The sequence below is a fragment of the Antedon mediterranea genome, chromosome 2, assembly GCF_964355755.1.
Source record: "Antedon mediterranea chromosome 2, ecAntMedi1.1, whole genome shotgun sequence".
NCBI lineage: Eukaryota > Metazoa > Echinodermata > Crinoidea > Comatulida > Antedonidae > Antedon > Antedon mediterranea.
Window position 1 is genome coordinate 2,081,161 of NC_092671.1, and position 15,470 is coordinate 2,096,630.

General features: G+C 34.0%; 1 protein-coding gene across 1 annotated transcript; it reads right to left on the bottom strand.

Moving 5' to 3' along the window:
* Positions 1-1,710: 1,710 nt before the first annotated feature.
* LOC140040024 (uncharacterized) lies at positions 1,711-14,002 on the bottom strand. Its single transcript, XM_072085647.1, has 5 exons — positions 13,879-14,002; positions 12,250-13,741; positions 6,541-6,730; positions 5,923-6,113; positions 1,711-4,677 (listed from the first exon to the last, which is right to left on the bottom strand). Exons 1-5 carry the CDS (start codon positions 13,939-13,941, stop codon positions 4,463-4,465), a joined length of 2,151 nt encoding a protein of 716 aa, XP_071941748.1. The 5' UTR covers positions 13,942-14,002; the 3' UTR covers positions 1,711-4,462.
* Between the last annotated feature and the right edge of the window lie 1,468 nt (positions 14,003-15,470).

The following is a 15,470-nucleotide window of genomic DNA, read 5'->3' on the forward strand; positions in this document are numbered from 1 at the left end:
TGGCCATTCCTATTTTTGTGGTTTATATTTGCTCCGTTTTCCAACAAAAACTTCAAAATGTTCTCACTATCCGAACTCATGCTGTGTACTGCTTTGAAAAGTACTGACTGCTTCAAAACATCTTTGTGGTTGACACTGGCTCCTTTCTTTACAAGTAACTTAACTGTGTCCAGACTTGAATGTTGGACCGCACTGCAGAGTTCATTGCTTAGCAAGTCTTCAACACCAGTTGATGTGAAATCTTGACGGTCAAGCTTGGAAATGATTTCCTCTATTTTCTGTAAATCATTTCCCAGAACTGCATCCTTTAAAAGTTTCTCACCTGTTGCTTTATCCATGTTATGCAGATTCACTTAGATGTGATAAACTTAACGTGTGCATGCCTTCTGGAAGACTATTATTATTAACATATTGTGCATAGTTGTTCATGAGCTTTTGTATGTCACCTGGTGTAGATATCTGCAAATAAATAAAACATTTTATGCTACAGTAGTTATTTTGCTAATAAGCCAAATAAGTTAGATAATTGAAATAAAACTCCTTTTTTAATATACCACTAGATATTCACTTTGACAAAACCTGTTCATTTTGACTTTTTAAATTATTATTTTTGTTAACTTTATTCAAATTATTTTTAAGAAGCTATTTAAGACTAGACAAACACATTCCTCTTTCAAGGAGGCCTGTTTTTATTTTGAAATAAACTCCTTGAATAATAAATTGTTTAATCATGTCATAACGTTGGTAAATAAAAGACATTTTTGCATACGAGGCCAGGAGGATTGTGGCGGTGCATGACTAAGTAGGCGGAGTTACAAATTGGCATGATTGGTCAATTCATAATTTTATATATGCACCGTGGTGGTGGACTATGTGGCTTCTTGCTTTTTAAAACTGGATTCCACACCAGGTTCCTCCCTCCTCCCATCTACTCATGGAGGAAAACTATTATCCATGGTCTACCGTCTTAAAATCGGAAGTTTCCCATTTCTTAGCCAATGGCCCATGATTAATTGTATACGGCAGCATGCGCCGCCATGCACCCATTGGCTAAGCGTGGAGATATCTTTGGCCTATTATACAGTAGCCTTCATCCATGGAGGTATAAAAATAGATACCTCCATGCTTCATCCAAACCAAACTGTAAAGAAGGACGGTAATGTTTTCAAATCAACCGGTCATAGGCCTAGCTACACTAACCAGTAATCCTAGTGTTTAATAACAAGAAGATTAGAATTGTTAACTTACTTGCAAAATTATAAAATTAGCTGAAACCAAAGTAAAACTCGCTTTGCAATTTGTTCCATTTTATCAAAACATCGTCGTGTTAGGGAAGGGACTTCCCGGACTTTGGTATAAAAAAACAGACCCACTTCTTTCTCCTTTTCATTTGACAGGCGCCCTCATTATGAGTACATACAGTAGTTTATACAGGCAGTTGTTTTATATAATTCCCTCGTGGGATCTCAAATGTCATAATACACCTCAAAGCAGTCAATATCTGTATAATATTAATGGTGCAATTAAATGAATAATTGTTAGGTAAATCATAGAGATATTATATATTCATTATAATATCTCTATGGATAAATACATAAGGCTCAGTCGCCCACTGTTGGTCTGCATCCCACATCAACAACAAAATTGATCAAAACGGTTAAGGTATTTATACATATTTTAATGCATAATAGATTTCTAAATTGTATACATTTTGTACAATATCATAAAATACAGTAGTAGTATGCAACTTAGAACACATAATAACAACATTTTATAGTGCTGCTGCTGTGCCAGTGTATTTATGCAACAGAATTCATAATTTAATCTATAAAATTCTAAGATACATTATATAATTATAGACTTTTACAAAAGAAGGAAGTTTGAAGTGTGTCGTAAAACCTAACATGGTTTCTTAAATGAACTGTGGAGCTTTTTAAAAACGTTCAAAGGTCAACAAATATAAACGGATGAGCATCACCATCTATCACGTTATTCGTTTTGACATTTGTACACTACTCATTTACAAAGACTCTCTTTTGGTGGTCTGAAGATCTAAAGTCCTCTGATCTCTCATTTTCTCAATGAGAAAAACATTATTTATTTTGTGTATAATAGGGGAGATGGAATACAACAAATTTATTTTAAGCATTGCATTGAAACCTGGTTAAATGCTAAAAAGGGTACAAAGACCCTGGAGAAACTATTGGCATTTATTGAACTGTTATCCTACAAAACATGAAAATAGTGAATATTTAACCATTATAACCAAAATTAGTGTGGTCTTTGCCTGGCACTATAAAGTCATTAGTGCTTCAATAAAGTGAACGCTTAAGAAAAGTTGTGGTCATTGGCCACAATACAGGATCAAAATATCATTTGGGCAAGAACAATAGTGCCACCAATGTAACAATATACAATCTAAAAACAAAGCTGTATTCCTGAAGGATACTATACTATTGAAAGTCCGTTATGCGAGTTGTGTAGACAACAGGAGTTCATCAGGTTTTATAAACATATGAACAAGTAATGTATTTATATTTAGAAATAAATACTTTTATTATACCCATCCCTTGAATAAAATCAGATCCAAAATAATAAATCATTTTACCTCAGTCCTGAATTTGGTGCTGAATGATTAGCGAATTTATGTTTTCACGGTAATCCACTAGACTATGCGCCGCATCGAGAAAAACATATGAACATCCACAGAATGATTGTAATTACATTACCAAGCAGTCTGATGGCGCTTTGTGAAAATGAGAAGTCATTAATATTAACTACTACGAAGGCAGGTTTAAAGAATTAGATAACAGGGCTGTTAATGCATCTACAAGATAACATTATGATGACATACAAAGACATGGAAATCTATAAAACCAAAGCATATGGTTCCATCATTACAAACAAATAATAATTGTATATAGAATAGAATAAATTTTAATAGCATTATACATCACTTATGGATATATTAAAAATGTAATTCTACTACTACTATTAGTATTACCACACGAGTATAATTGCTTTTATATACACACTATGTACATTATATAATAATAATTTCTTTTTACAATTTGTACAAATGACAGTGCAGCACATTTCCTATGGCTACAGTACAGTAATAAAATCTATTTTGATGATTTACTTTAACCCAACATATCGAAACTGTAATCTTTTTGTAAATTGGTCGATAAATAAAATTTCAAAGAACATATTTACTATCACAATAAATCTGTATAAAGTATAAAAAAATCATGACAATTTGATCATATTTCTTTATGTTTGACATTAGAAATACATTATATAAAACAAATCTTGTAGACAATTATGTAAACTATTGTATCAATAATCAATATTTTTATCAATAATAAATTTAACAAATCAAATTCATGATTATCATTAATATAGTGTTCATTTTGCAATTTTAAATATATTTTTCTAAATTATTGTATATATATAAATAATTTTAGATTTCAATCTTTAATTTGTTTGTATTAGTGATTGCAAAATAAGAATTTAAATGTAAAAAATGTATTTAGTAATCAATAATTGTTTGAAAACATAACAATAAGTGTAAGCTTAGACTGGGAATATAAGCTTACCCTGGAAATATAAGCTTACCCTGGAAATATAAGCTCACCCTAGAGATATAAGTTTACCCTAGGGATATAAGCTCAGCCTGGGGATATAAGCTCAGCCTGGGAATATATGCTCAGCCTGGGGATGATATAAGCTTACCCTGGGGGATACGCCTGCCTTGGAGGTATGAGCTTAATTTGAGACATAACCCTGTATTCAATTCAAACGTCAACAAAATCATGTGAACACTACATGATAATGTCTGTTTCCAGTCAAGCAGACACATTAATATCACAATTGTTGTCTTGAAAATCTAAACTCTAATATATCAATGTCAGTTTACAGACTTACAAGTATTCTATATCTATACGGCCACCCAGGCAAAATACTTGGAATAGGTCTATTTGTGAGGTCTGACTGTACAGATGTTAACACTTTGTGAAAATGTAGACTGTTGACTATCTTTCATCTATTAATCGTACCATAATTTACCATTTGTAGGGCGTATGACTAGGTATATAACAATATTTAACCAATGTCTATACTAAAAAACAGACAACATATTTATGTTGAAATGAATTTAACATATCTTATCTAAAAAAAACTATAACATTATTGAATCTTATGAGATAAGATACAATGTTATATTATATTATTCAAATTATTTCTCAGTGCATTACAAAAATCATATCCAATACCATGCTTGCGCATCCAATTGCAGTGCATGAACCTAATAATTGTTATTTTATCAAGAATTATATAGAATTTGAGTTGATTTACAATGCGCTGGTATAAATTTAAAGTAAATAAACATTAAAACAATTTGTTATGTGAAAGATATTGGCAGTTGACCTATCATTGCTTTTCAATCCCATCTTTCTTCTCTTCACATTTGGTCTGGCTTTCCAATCGTCATCACAGATGTAGGTATTGACCCAATAGTGGTTTCTTCCACAGCCATGATGATGTCATTATCTTCGTTATCGTTGTTTGCACGTACAGCTGCAGACTTTGGCTTTTGATGTGTCTTAAGATGTTTCGACAAATGATCACTCCGCATAAATCTCTTTGGACACAGCTCACATGAAAATTTCTTTTCACCTTAAATTAAAAAGATACATTAATAGTTAAGTAGATTTAGGTGCAATAATATGTCACATGATGTTCAGCATCTTTTCAAAGGAGTGTGTTGGTTAAGTGAATGTGTTATGCGCGATTTGAACGATTTGCGCAATTTGAAATTGCGCAAAAAAAATCCTTGCGCAATTTGAATTGAAACATGTGTTTCAAATTGCGCAAGCAACGTATTAAATTGCGCAAGTAATCTGCAAATTGCGCAAGGTTTTTCGACAGATTGTGAAATCATGCAAACCCATATTTTTATAGTAATTTCTAAGAATGATTCAAAATTAAAGATAAATATCGCATTTCCTTATTTTAGTAGTGCAAATATTGTTATAAGTTAGCATACCGTCGAAGAACCGACGAAGGAAAACGAAGCGGTGGTGTTCCACCAGGCGGGCGCGGCGCGGGCGGCCGGCTATACTACTCTAGCCTAGCTAGGGTCTGGACTACTGATACTGACTAGGTTACATGGCCTAGCTTAAACTAATATTAAAAACTTAAAAAGTGAGTATTAAACATTATCTTCATTGAAATGGTCTTATTTATATAATAAAATACTAAATTTTAAACTCCTCTGCCTAGGCCTAGCCTAGCCATGTATGGGAAAATTTACAGTTCGTTTTCAAATTGCGCAAAGGTGTCATATTGCGCAAGAACTATCTTGCGCAATTTAAAATTGCGCAAAGATTTTCTTGCGCAATTTGAAATTGCGCAAGTTGATTGCGCAATTTGAAATTGCGCAAAAAAATCCTTGCGCAATTTTAAATTGCGCAAGAATTCTTTGCGCAATTTCAAATTGCGCAAGGATTTTTTTGCGCAATTTCAAATTGCGCAAATCGTTCAAATCGCGCATAACAAATGCACTGCCATGCATCAAAAGACAAGGCTTGCTACAAACATGGGTGCTTCTACAGTACCCATGCTAGGATAGTAGAGCCTACCGAAAATGGCACATGTATGCACATTGGAATGTGAGGGGTTATTTTTGGTATTCAAAACAAATAATAGGGAAATCTCAATTATCAGGAGATCTGGTCTTGATTCAAACAAAGATCAATATTGGAAAGTACACAGGAGCACTCAAACAAAAGTATGCAGTGACAAAATATGCAGTGATTTGAATAGTGACTAAACCATTGTTGGTATTGGCGTACACTTTTGTGTCTGGCTCATTACCACAGGTTAAGTATGACTTGAATTGCATGCAAAGACTGTACTAACCAGTATGAGTCCTAATATGCCGTTGCAGCTCATCAGAGCGAGTGAACCTCTTTCCACAATACAACCACTGACATACAAAAGGACGCTCCCCTGAATGCCAGCGCAAATGAGCTCTCAAGTGACTGGTCTTGCCGTACATCTTATTACAACCAGACACGTGACAAATATGCTGTTTCTTTTTACCATCCGTTCTGAAAAGATAATAGTAGGATATTCTATTGTTCATAGTTAAACTGTACTGTTAGGGGTTTAAAGGAACTAGAACATGTTATCTAGGAATACTCTACAGGTAGGGGTTAACCAAAATTAGGAAACAGTATCTACTTTTAGTCTGGATTAACCAGATGGAACACACACATTTATTTTTAGAAATTACCGGTAGGGTAGCAAATGGAGCATGGTATCTTTGAATATTAAAAAGGATAGTGGAATCAGCATTAAATGCATTCTAATCTCATTTAAAAATTTTACAGCCAAAACATGATTGTTGTACTGTAGCTTTCAATCCTTTTAAGAAACAAAACTATCATTCTCATAAAAACACATTATTGATAATTCCCTCTTCCTCCCCTACCCCTCCCTCCTTATAATATCAATCTTTTAGCTACTGTACTGTACCTTGAATCGCCATTTTTACAGTTCGGGCAAGTACAAGCCACCCTCTTCAATCTCTTTCCTGGATTTACTGGCACATTAGCATCGTCCGTTGCCGGGGCGGCATATTGAGTAACTACTTGGCTAGCATCTTGGATGGTCACTTGTTGCTGCGTCCACTTTTTACTGTCCAACGTCTGAACAATTTGAGGAGCTAAAAACAAACAATAATATGTTAGTGTTTTACACTATAATACTGTAGGCTGATGATTTGTATGTATCTTTGGTTTAGCTATTAAATAAAAAAACATTTGATTCAATAAGGTACAGTATAATGAAATACAATAATTCAATTTTAGTTACCAATTTAAATAAAAAAGTAAAATGTTCTGATTACTAAAGACAGTCTCTGTATAATAATTATTAAAACACTAAAATCTCAAGTCTAAGCCTAATAATTTAAATGGAATACTAACAGTAACATGAGCTAATATTTACTTAACATTTAAGTGGACGTAATTACTATTTAACTAGTGTACGTGCCTCATCTGCGTATGTTAGCACATACTTATATTATAATACAAATTCAACGATGGTAAGACCAAAATTTCTTTCTTTTAAATTTTTTTATCAAACAATCAATAATTTAAAATACAAGATTATTTTAAACAAATTTATAGATAAAATTAATAAACTAATTCAGTATCTTCCATTAAAATTTTAATATTAATAAACTCATAATTTTTACTCAATTTGTAATTCATAATTTACACAAGAGATAAAAATGTTATGAGATACAGGTATAACAAAAACCATCAGTTTGATTTACATTTTAAAATTTGTAGGGAAAAAGCAATTGAATGAATTGCGTTTTAAAATTGCTTTAAAAATACTACATGATTGTATCTAAGTCACAAGTTAACACTTGATTCTGCAGGCTCTACATTTTGAACAATACATATGATTTCTAGCTCTTCTACACTTATACCCTTTTTACACTATCGACTGAGAGAGGAACACGAGTTGAACTCGGAGGCAATTTCCATTTACACTAGCCAAAAAAACTGCGAGATAAACTTGAGTTGCGCCCATTTACACTACATCGATCACCCCGGTGCTGTCAATCAAACCACTATTGCAAGCGCACACCACGTGGAACTTAACTGACTATGGTTCAACTTTAAACGTTTAAACACTGGAACATATCAACAAATCTCATAAAAACATAATAATCTGAATTTACACATAATTTATTTAATTTTGAATGTAGTCCAGTGTAATATTTTCTTTGTGGCTATTAAGATTATCATTTATTATTTTAAAAATTAGGGCCTAACAATTATTTTTCTTTTTAAAATGACTGCATTTCCGCCTTGTAGACTGTAGTACATTAAATAGGCCTTAAATTGTTAGGTTGGCGTAAAAATAGGGTAGGTACGGTAAGTATTTAAAATAAAAATGTATTTTTTAATTAGCATAAACAATGTATCAATGAAGGAAAATTATTATATGGTACTTTTTCAGTTCCTAAAAAGATATCGTTTTCATCCATTGAGATGTCAGTATTATATATATTTTTCCCTTTTTCAATAATTAGGCCAACATAAAATAGGTCAGGGTAGAGTTACACCAATATTACATTATTTTAGGCTTTCTGGTAAGGTACAGAATGCACACGAACAATTTCAATATTTTCAGTAGAAAAGAAAAATCAAAAATTTGTTTGTGCCTTTAAAAAAAAAATAACAAACAGCACAATATATCGTACAATTATTATTGTTTAACAGCTCGGTGTTGAACCACAACCACTTCGTGTCTCCGGTGTAGATTCGACTACACCGGAGAAGGTACACCGGAAAACATTCAGCTTTGTTTCACCCCGGGTAGAGCACACCGGGGTGGTTGGATTTTCCCATTTACACCAGTCAATAAAAACCACAACACCGGCGTTTAACGGCCCGGTGTACTAACAACCGCGGGGTTACACCGCTGTTACGGTGATAGTGTAAAAGGGGTATTATATATTACGCCAATACTAGCTAGTCATTAGTTTAAAATTGAATAATACTAGCTCTCTACAATAGTCATTAGTTAAACATTACACTGTACATTGTCACAATACAATGGCTGCTACCAATGTAGCTCTAGCGGGTATTGCTAAACACCGCAAACCTCCAAAAAAACATAGCAAACCCCATCGAACCAACATAAAAGTGATTGAATTATGTAGTGTACAACCCACTGGGTATATCCATGTAAAAAAAATATTAAATTTCTACGGTTAACTACTTATTTTTGGGGTAAAACCTCATTTTTTGGTCAAAAATGATTGCTAAACTCCGCAAACCTCCAAAAAAATATAGCAAACCCATGTAAAAAAATTATTAAATTTCTACTGTTAACTACATATTTTTGGGGTAAAACATCATTTTTTGGTCAAAAATGATTGCTAATTTTTGACCAAAAAATGATGTTTTATCCTCAAAAAAGTAGTTAACAGTAGAAATTTAATAATTTATATACCCAGTGGGTCGTACACTACATTATTCAATCACTTTTGTGTTGGTTCGGTGGGGTTTGCTATGGTTTTTTTTTAGGTTTGCGGGGTTTAGCAATCATTTTTGACCAAAAAATGATGTTTTACCCGAAAAATAAGTTGTTAACAGTAGAAATTTAATATTTTTTTTACATTGATATACCCAGTGGGTTGTACACTACATGATTCAATCACTTTTATGTTGGTTCGGTGGGGTTTGCTATGTTTTTTTGGAGGTTTGCGGGGATTTGCGGGGTTTAGCAATACCCGCTCTAGCTATTATTAGTTTAACACTGTAAATTGTCACAACAATACAATGGCTGCTACCAATGTAGCTCTAGCTATTAGTTTAACACTGTACATTGCCACAATAATGGCTGCTACCAATGTAGCTCTAGCTATTAGTTTAACACTGTACATTGTCACAATACAATGGCTGCTACCAATGTAGCTCTAGCTATTAGTTTAACACTGTACATTGTCACAATACAATGGCTGCTACCAATGTAGCTCTAGCTATTAGTTTAACACTGTGCATTGTCACAATACAATGGCTGCTACCAATGTAGCTCTAGCTATTAGTTTAACACTGTGCATTGTCACAACAATACAATGGCTGCTACCAATGTAGCTCTAGCTATTAGTTTAACACTGTACATTGTCACAATACAATGGCTGCTACCAATGTAGCTCTAGCTATTAGTTTAACACTGTGCATTGTCACAATACAATGGCTGCTACCAATGTAGCTCTAGTTATTAGTTTAACACTGTGCATTGTCACAATACAATGGCTGCTACCAATGTAGCTCTAGCTATTAGTTTAACACTCTACATTTGAACAATACATGAATACTTTAGGTAGCTCTATTTACCGTATATTTCGGTGTATAAGTCGCCCTTTTGACACGCAAATTTGACCTCTAAATTAAGGGTGCGTCTTATACACCAAACATAAATGCCTCACTACACAGATTGTACATAGGCCTATGCTATCATCACCTCGTTTGCTACTGCTAGGCCTAGCTACAGTAACTAACTAACGTAACGGCAACCTGCTTCTGCCTAGTTTTCAAGGCATTTTAGCATGATGTTATACTAAATATGATGAAAAGATTTGTTCATTATGGCACTCCCATAAAATTTCATTTGTAAACGTTTACGTACGATTAGAATAGTATTTATTTATACAGTAGTTATACGCACGATCGCCGTACCCCCAGCGGAGACCTTTCTTGGTGGCCACATGGTGTATTTATAGTTATACGCACGACCGCCGTACCCCTAGCCTAGCGCAAACCCTTCTTGGCGGCCACATGGTGTACGGTATTCGACTAGTATATTCTCCAGTTGATTATAGCATGGACCTAGCGTATACACTTCTCGGATACATAGATACTAATCGAATACGATTGTCCGTGAAAACGTGCGCCCTCTCGAAATGATCGAGCGAGGCTAGCCCACACACGTACGTGTTACACACACGGTCATGCACTCGATGTTGCGGCGAAACTCATGAATAACAAGTTAGAAAGAACTTGTTGAGGCTGGGCGCGGCCGAGCCTAGGTATGAAAAAACCTAAATAAAGGACGCCGTTGTAGATATAACAAAATATATTATTACAATAATATTGATTACAATTTAAAAAAAACATTCTTTTGATGAAAAATAAGGTGCGTCTTATACATCGACGATATAAAAAATACCGATATTTTACTCTCAGTTAGGGGGTGCGTCTTATACACAGGTGCGACTTATACACCGAAATATACGGTAGTTTAATAATAGTCTCTATTTTGAACAATAGACATGATTGTTAATAGTCACTAGTTGATTTAAATAATTGTGCGACAGTACTTAGCTAATAGTGAGATTGAAAGGTGATGAAGCTGGTGATGCTAATGAATATTCATTAATAATTAAGTAAACTGCTTTTGGGGAGTGGCTTGTGTAACAAGAAATGCTGACCTTGGGGAAGGCACCCAATATTCTAAACTGCCTTAATTTATGATAATTTAAAGTTCAGAAAACAGCTCTTTAAACATAGCATCAAAAAAGTAAATAAATTCAAATAAAAAGAAAATAATTGAGAGCTAATGCACATGAATGAGTTAATAAACTTAAATAATAAAAATAAAACACAAAATGATTTTGAAATTTAGAAGAAAACATAATTATAGACTGTCTCTAGGTATAGGACTTTCAACAGTAATCCTATTCATGAATACTTAACCATAATACAACTATTTTATAAGAAAATTGACAATAAATAAAAAAGAAATAGTAACTTAGTACTATTAGTAGTGTAGTAAACAAGTTAAAAACAATAAACAAACAAACAAAGTAGTCCTAACTGTAACTTCTCAGGTTTTCAATTATTATTGATAATGCCAATTTTTTGCACAGATGTTGAAAGTTAGTTTGTTGTTTAAAGTATCTGTCAATTTGTTATTTCAATAGTGTATGGGATATGAAGCAGAATAATCATCATTGTCTATAACTGTCAGTAATTTCAACTGACAGCAAGCAAACTTTCTAACATCAATAATAATATATTATACAGTTGACTAGAATTTAAAAGTGAAAATGATGGTTTTATTCACGGTCAATCAAAACGTTAAAAAAACAAACCATGTTTTTTCTCTCTATTAGTATTAATAATCTGTCAATCTACCAAATTGATTGGTATGGGACTGGTTTATTGTATAGGTAATCAATTTTGTATCGCATGCACCCATTGAAAGAAAATTTATTTTGGAATTTTTGCATTTGTATTATCATTTTTACCAACAAAATTGAATGAACAAAAGTACAGTATGCAACAATGAAGTGTATGAGATAAGGTAATTACAATTGTTATGTTACCATGTAAATATAAATGTCTCAGGGTCACAATGAATAATATGACAAACATAATTACAGATACAGATCAATTTTGTTCTTTGTCTAAATAGTGAAATGTGAATTTGATTGACAAGAAATGTTCTTTTTTTTTTCATATTTCCTATTTTTCTTCAAGAAATCTAATTAATCTGGTTTTAAAATAGTAAATATGACAAATTAATAACTTTTAATCTGTATAGCATCTGCTATTAATGTAGTTAATTATAATTATATTTCACACAATGAAATTTATAACATTTTAATTATTTGTCAATGAAAAATAATTATAATTATTTAAAATGTTTAGTACTCACCAGCAGCATTTGCTATTTGTCCTGCAGTTGTTGTAGATATTCCTTGTCGGATCTGAGTGGACACCGTTGGTACAGTTAACGTTGGCACGTTACTGTAACTCTGCACGGCAACAGTTGGATTGGCAAGACCGATACTCGTACCAGAAACAGCGGCCAGGATGGGCTGGCCCTGAGCATTTGTACCGGATATGTTCAAGCCTTGGAGTTGAACTTGCTGCAAGTTTAACGTATTCGGTATAGATTTCATAGTTAAGAACGGACTCTGAAGCAACGTTGTACCCTGGGTATTTACCGCTTGCGCAATGACCTGTTGCGATTGCGTACTGACTTGCGTCGGAGCTTGCGTTCGAACCGTGATAGCTCCCTGATGAGGTTGTAATATTGTTTGTTGTGGGTGAATGGAAATAGTCTGCTGGGGTTGAACTGCGACCTGTTGCGGTTGCAGTGTAATGTGTTGCGGCTGTATGACATTAACGATTTGAGCACTCTGGGATTGCGGTTGCTGAATTGTAAATACTGGACGTTGCTGCTGTTGTTGGAACGCAACAACCTGTTGCAGTTGTTGCTGCAACTGAGTTGCAGGGTCTTGAATCTTCGCATCTTGTTGAAATGAAATCGTGCCCTGTTGAGGCTTTATGTTCTGCGTCGTTAAAATATTCTGCGGTTGGGACGTTGTAGAGGTCACATTGTGAGAACTGACCTGTTTTAAATCAACCGTTGATTGTGTCCTGTCTTGCTTATTAACAGTCTGATCAGCTGACGCAAATGTAGCGTCAGAAATGTCCTGCTGAAATATCTGTTGGGGTGCAACGATACTGTAAACTTGACCCCCTCCCTGGTCACTGCTAGCAACAGAAACATTTGGGGAGGGTGCAAGTTGTAACGTTAACCCCTGTGAGTTAAGTGCAGTTAACCGAGGAACTGAAAAGTTTTGGACTAATTGTCCATTTGTTGAAATTATTTGTCCGGTAGGCAAAGCAAAACCTGAAGTAGCAGCAGAGGAGAGATTTAAATTAGTTTGTGCTGGAGCAGTAGCTCTGAGTATTGCCTGATTTGTACCAGGAATTTGTGTTGCAATTAAACTTCCATCTGAATCAAGATGTAGCTGAGGAATTATACTGTACTGCAGTAAATTAGTATTGTTCAAAATTTGTGGTTGTAAAATTTGCTGAGAATTGATTCCTGTTGCTATCACAGTTTTAACGGGCGAACCGTCCACTATTTGAGCAGTTGTTCCAGTAGGCAACTGTGTCGCGCTCGCAAACCGAACGGGAACGGGCAGTCCAGTTTGAATGGGTTGAGCAATGGACGCCTGTGGCACAGCGGTAACAATATTTCCTGTTGCTGTTGTTATGAATTCACCAGCCTGATTTTGGCCTAGAATCTTTACAGTTGTTTGAGGAGCATGAGTTGTTGTTCCCCCTGTCTCCGCAACAGTTCCAATCTTACTACATGTGGCTGCTAACATCGCGAGGGGGGAAGGCTGGATATCCTAAAAAACAAGGGGCGGGAACAAAGAAGTGGGTGTGAAAAAGCGGTATACACACAAGGAAGTTTTCATGAACGAAAGACAAACGATATGTACACATTAAAAATAGGTATAACCTATAAATAATTTTTTTTAATTACCTGTGATGCACTGGAAGGTTGAATATAATCACTCTGTGGTCTAGCAATGGCAACTGTAGCCATTTTAGGCCCAATATTCGCATTTGTGATAACAATTTGAGCGTTGGATAGTGATGTTTCCGACATGAATATAATCTTCGCAATCCACACACTCCATCTGCTCATTTAAACCGCATTACTAATCTTGTCATACCAAATATTAATACGCCTCGCAGACGTAAACAAAACCTTATTTTTACTAATTTATGCAACAGATAAACATACATCATTTACAGGAATTGTTTGTAAATAAATTTATCATTTTCCTACAAAAATATTACAGAAGCAAACTTTGGATATACAAAATAAAGGTACTATTTAAGAATCAAATCGCAGTTGTTATTCGTGTAGCGGTCTGCCTTGATGTGCAATGATTGACAGGGGAGGGACAAACGCGAGAGTTCAAAGGAAATACCCGACATTAGTTTCGAATTCCCAAAGTACCCATTCGAAGGAAAAAATATGGACTGTTTCCTTGACGAACGAAACAACAAAAGAGTTGATCTGCAATTTTGTAATTTCTTGTTTACAAAAAAATGAAAAATTCATACCACGCCTTCCGGGGGACGAACGACGGAAGACATAATTTGCATAAATTGCTCTAAAAAGATTTGATTGATTACTTTGTAAGTGGACAAATTACTCACGGCCGTTGAGGAGGCGGACGTGATGAGCAAAGACCATCACCCATTGGTCAACAAACATCAAAGACACCGACACTATGAAAAACATCAGAACGTACTTAAAACTAGACTGGTCGTCGTGAGCCGAATCTGTCTCACATCAAATTCAAATATTAATTTCTCAAAATTAATCTATCACTAAATAATGCTTAAATTGTATGATACTGTAGTGAACTTACGGTTAGGGACCATCTTTAATATTAATTCATGAACAAAAAAATAATACAACCCTGATCTGCATGACTGGCTTATGAGGCTGGCTAATCCGTGGTTAGGGTTGGCCATAGGACAAAAGGGGGCGGAATAATTGTTAATCTGTCTGGCACTCTGCTTATATGGAACACTCACAATTAAGCGTATTACGGTGAAAAGTACAAAGAATAAACCTTTCTGTGTTAATTAGGTATGTCATAGGTCAAATCTTATTATAATTAGCACCAATTGACTTGTTTAAATATTTGCAAAGGCGTGGACAATAAGTGTTTATTTGATAATATTGATTTAATAAAACCTAATTTAATTAGTGTCACTATAAACTAAAAGCATCTTGCAATACTCAAGTCTTAATTAAAAAATATTTAAAATAATTTTTTTAATAGGTCAGATGTATCACAATTAATATTTATTATATAATTTTTTTTAAATCTTATATTTACTGTATAAATAAATTAATATAAATTACCAACAATTTTGAAACAGATGTTTTTATTTCACTTTAAACTGAGAGATTATTTAAAGGGTTAATATTTAGAATATAAAAGTGCTGTTTCTGTCAGAAGAGACAATACTGCAGGTTGTTTATTGTCACTAGACCTGATACAGTACATACAACAATCAATTGTTATCTGAATAGTATGAAAATTACTCACA

Coding starts and splice junctions, on each gene's coding strand:
- LOC140040024 (XM_072085647.1), bottom strand. CDS start 13,941: ATGGCTACAGTTGCCATTGCTAGACCACAGAGTGATTATATTCAACCT. Junction 6,731..12,249: donor ACAAATAGCAAATGCTGCTG/GTGAGTACTAAA, acceptor GTTTGTTTTTAG/CTCCTCAAATTGTTCAGACG. Junction 6,114..6,540: donor TGTAAAAATGGCGATTCAAG/GTACAGTACAGT, acceptor TTATCTTTTCAG/AACGGATGGTAAAAAGAAAC.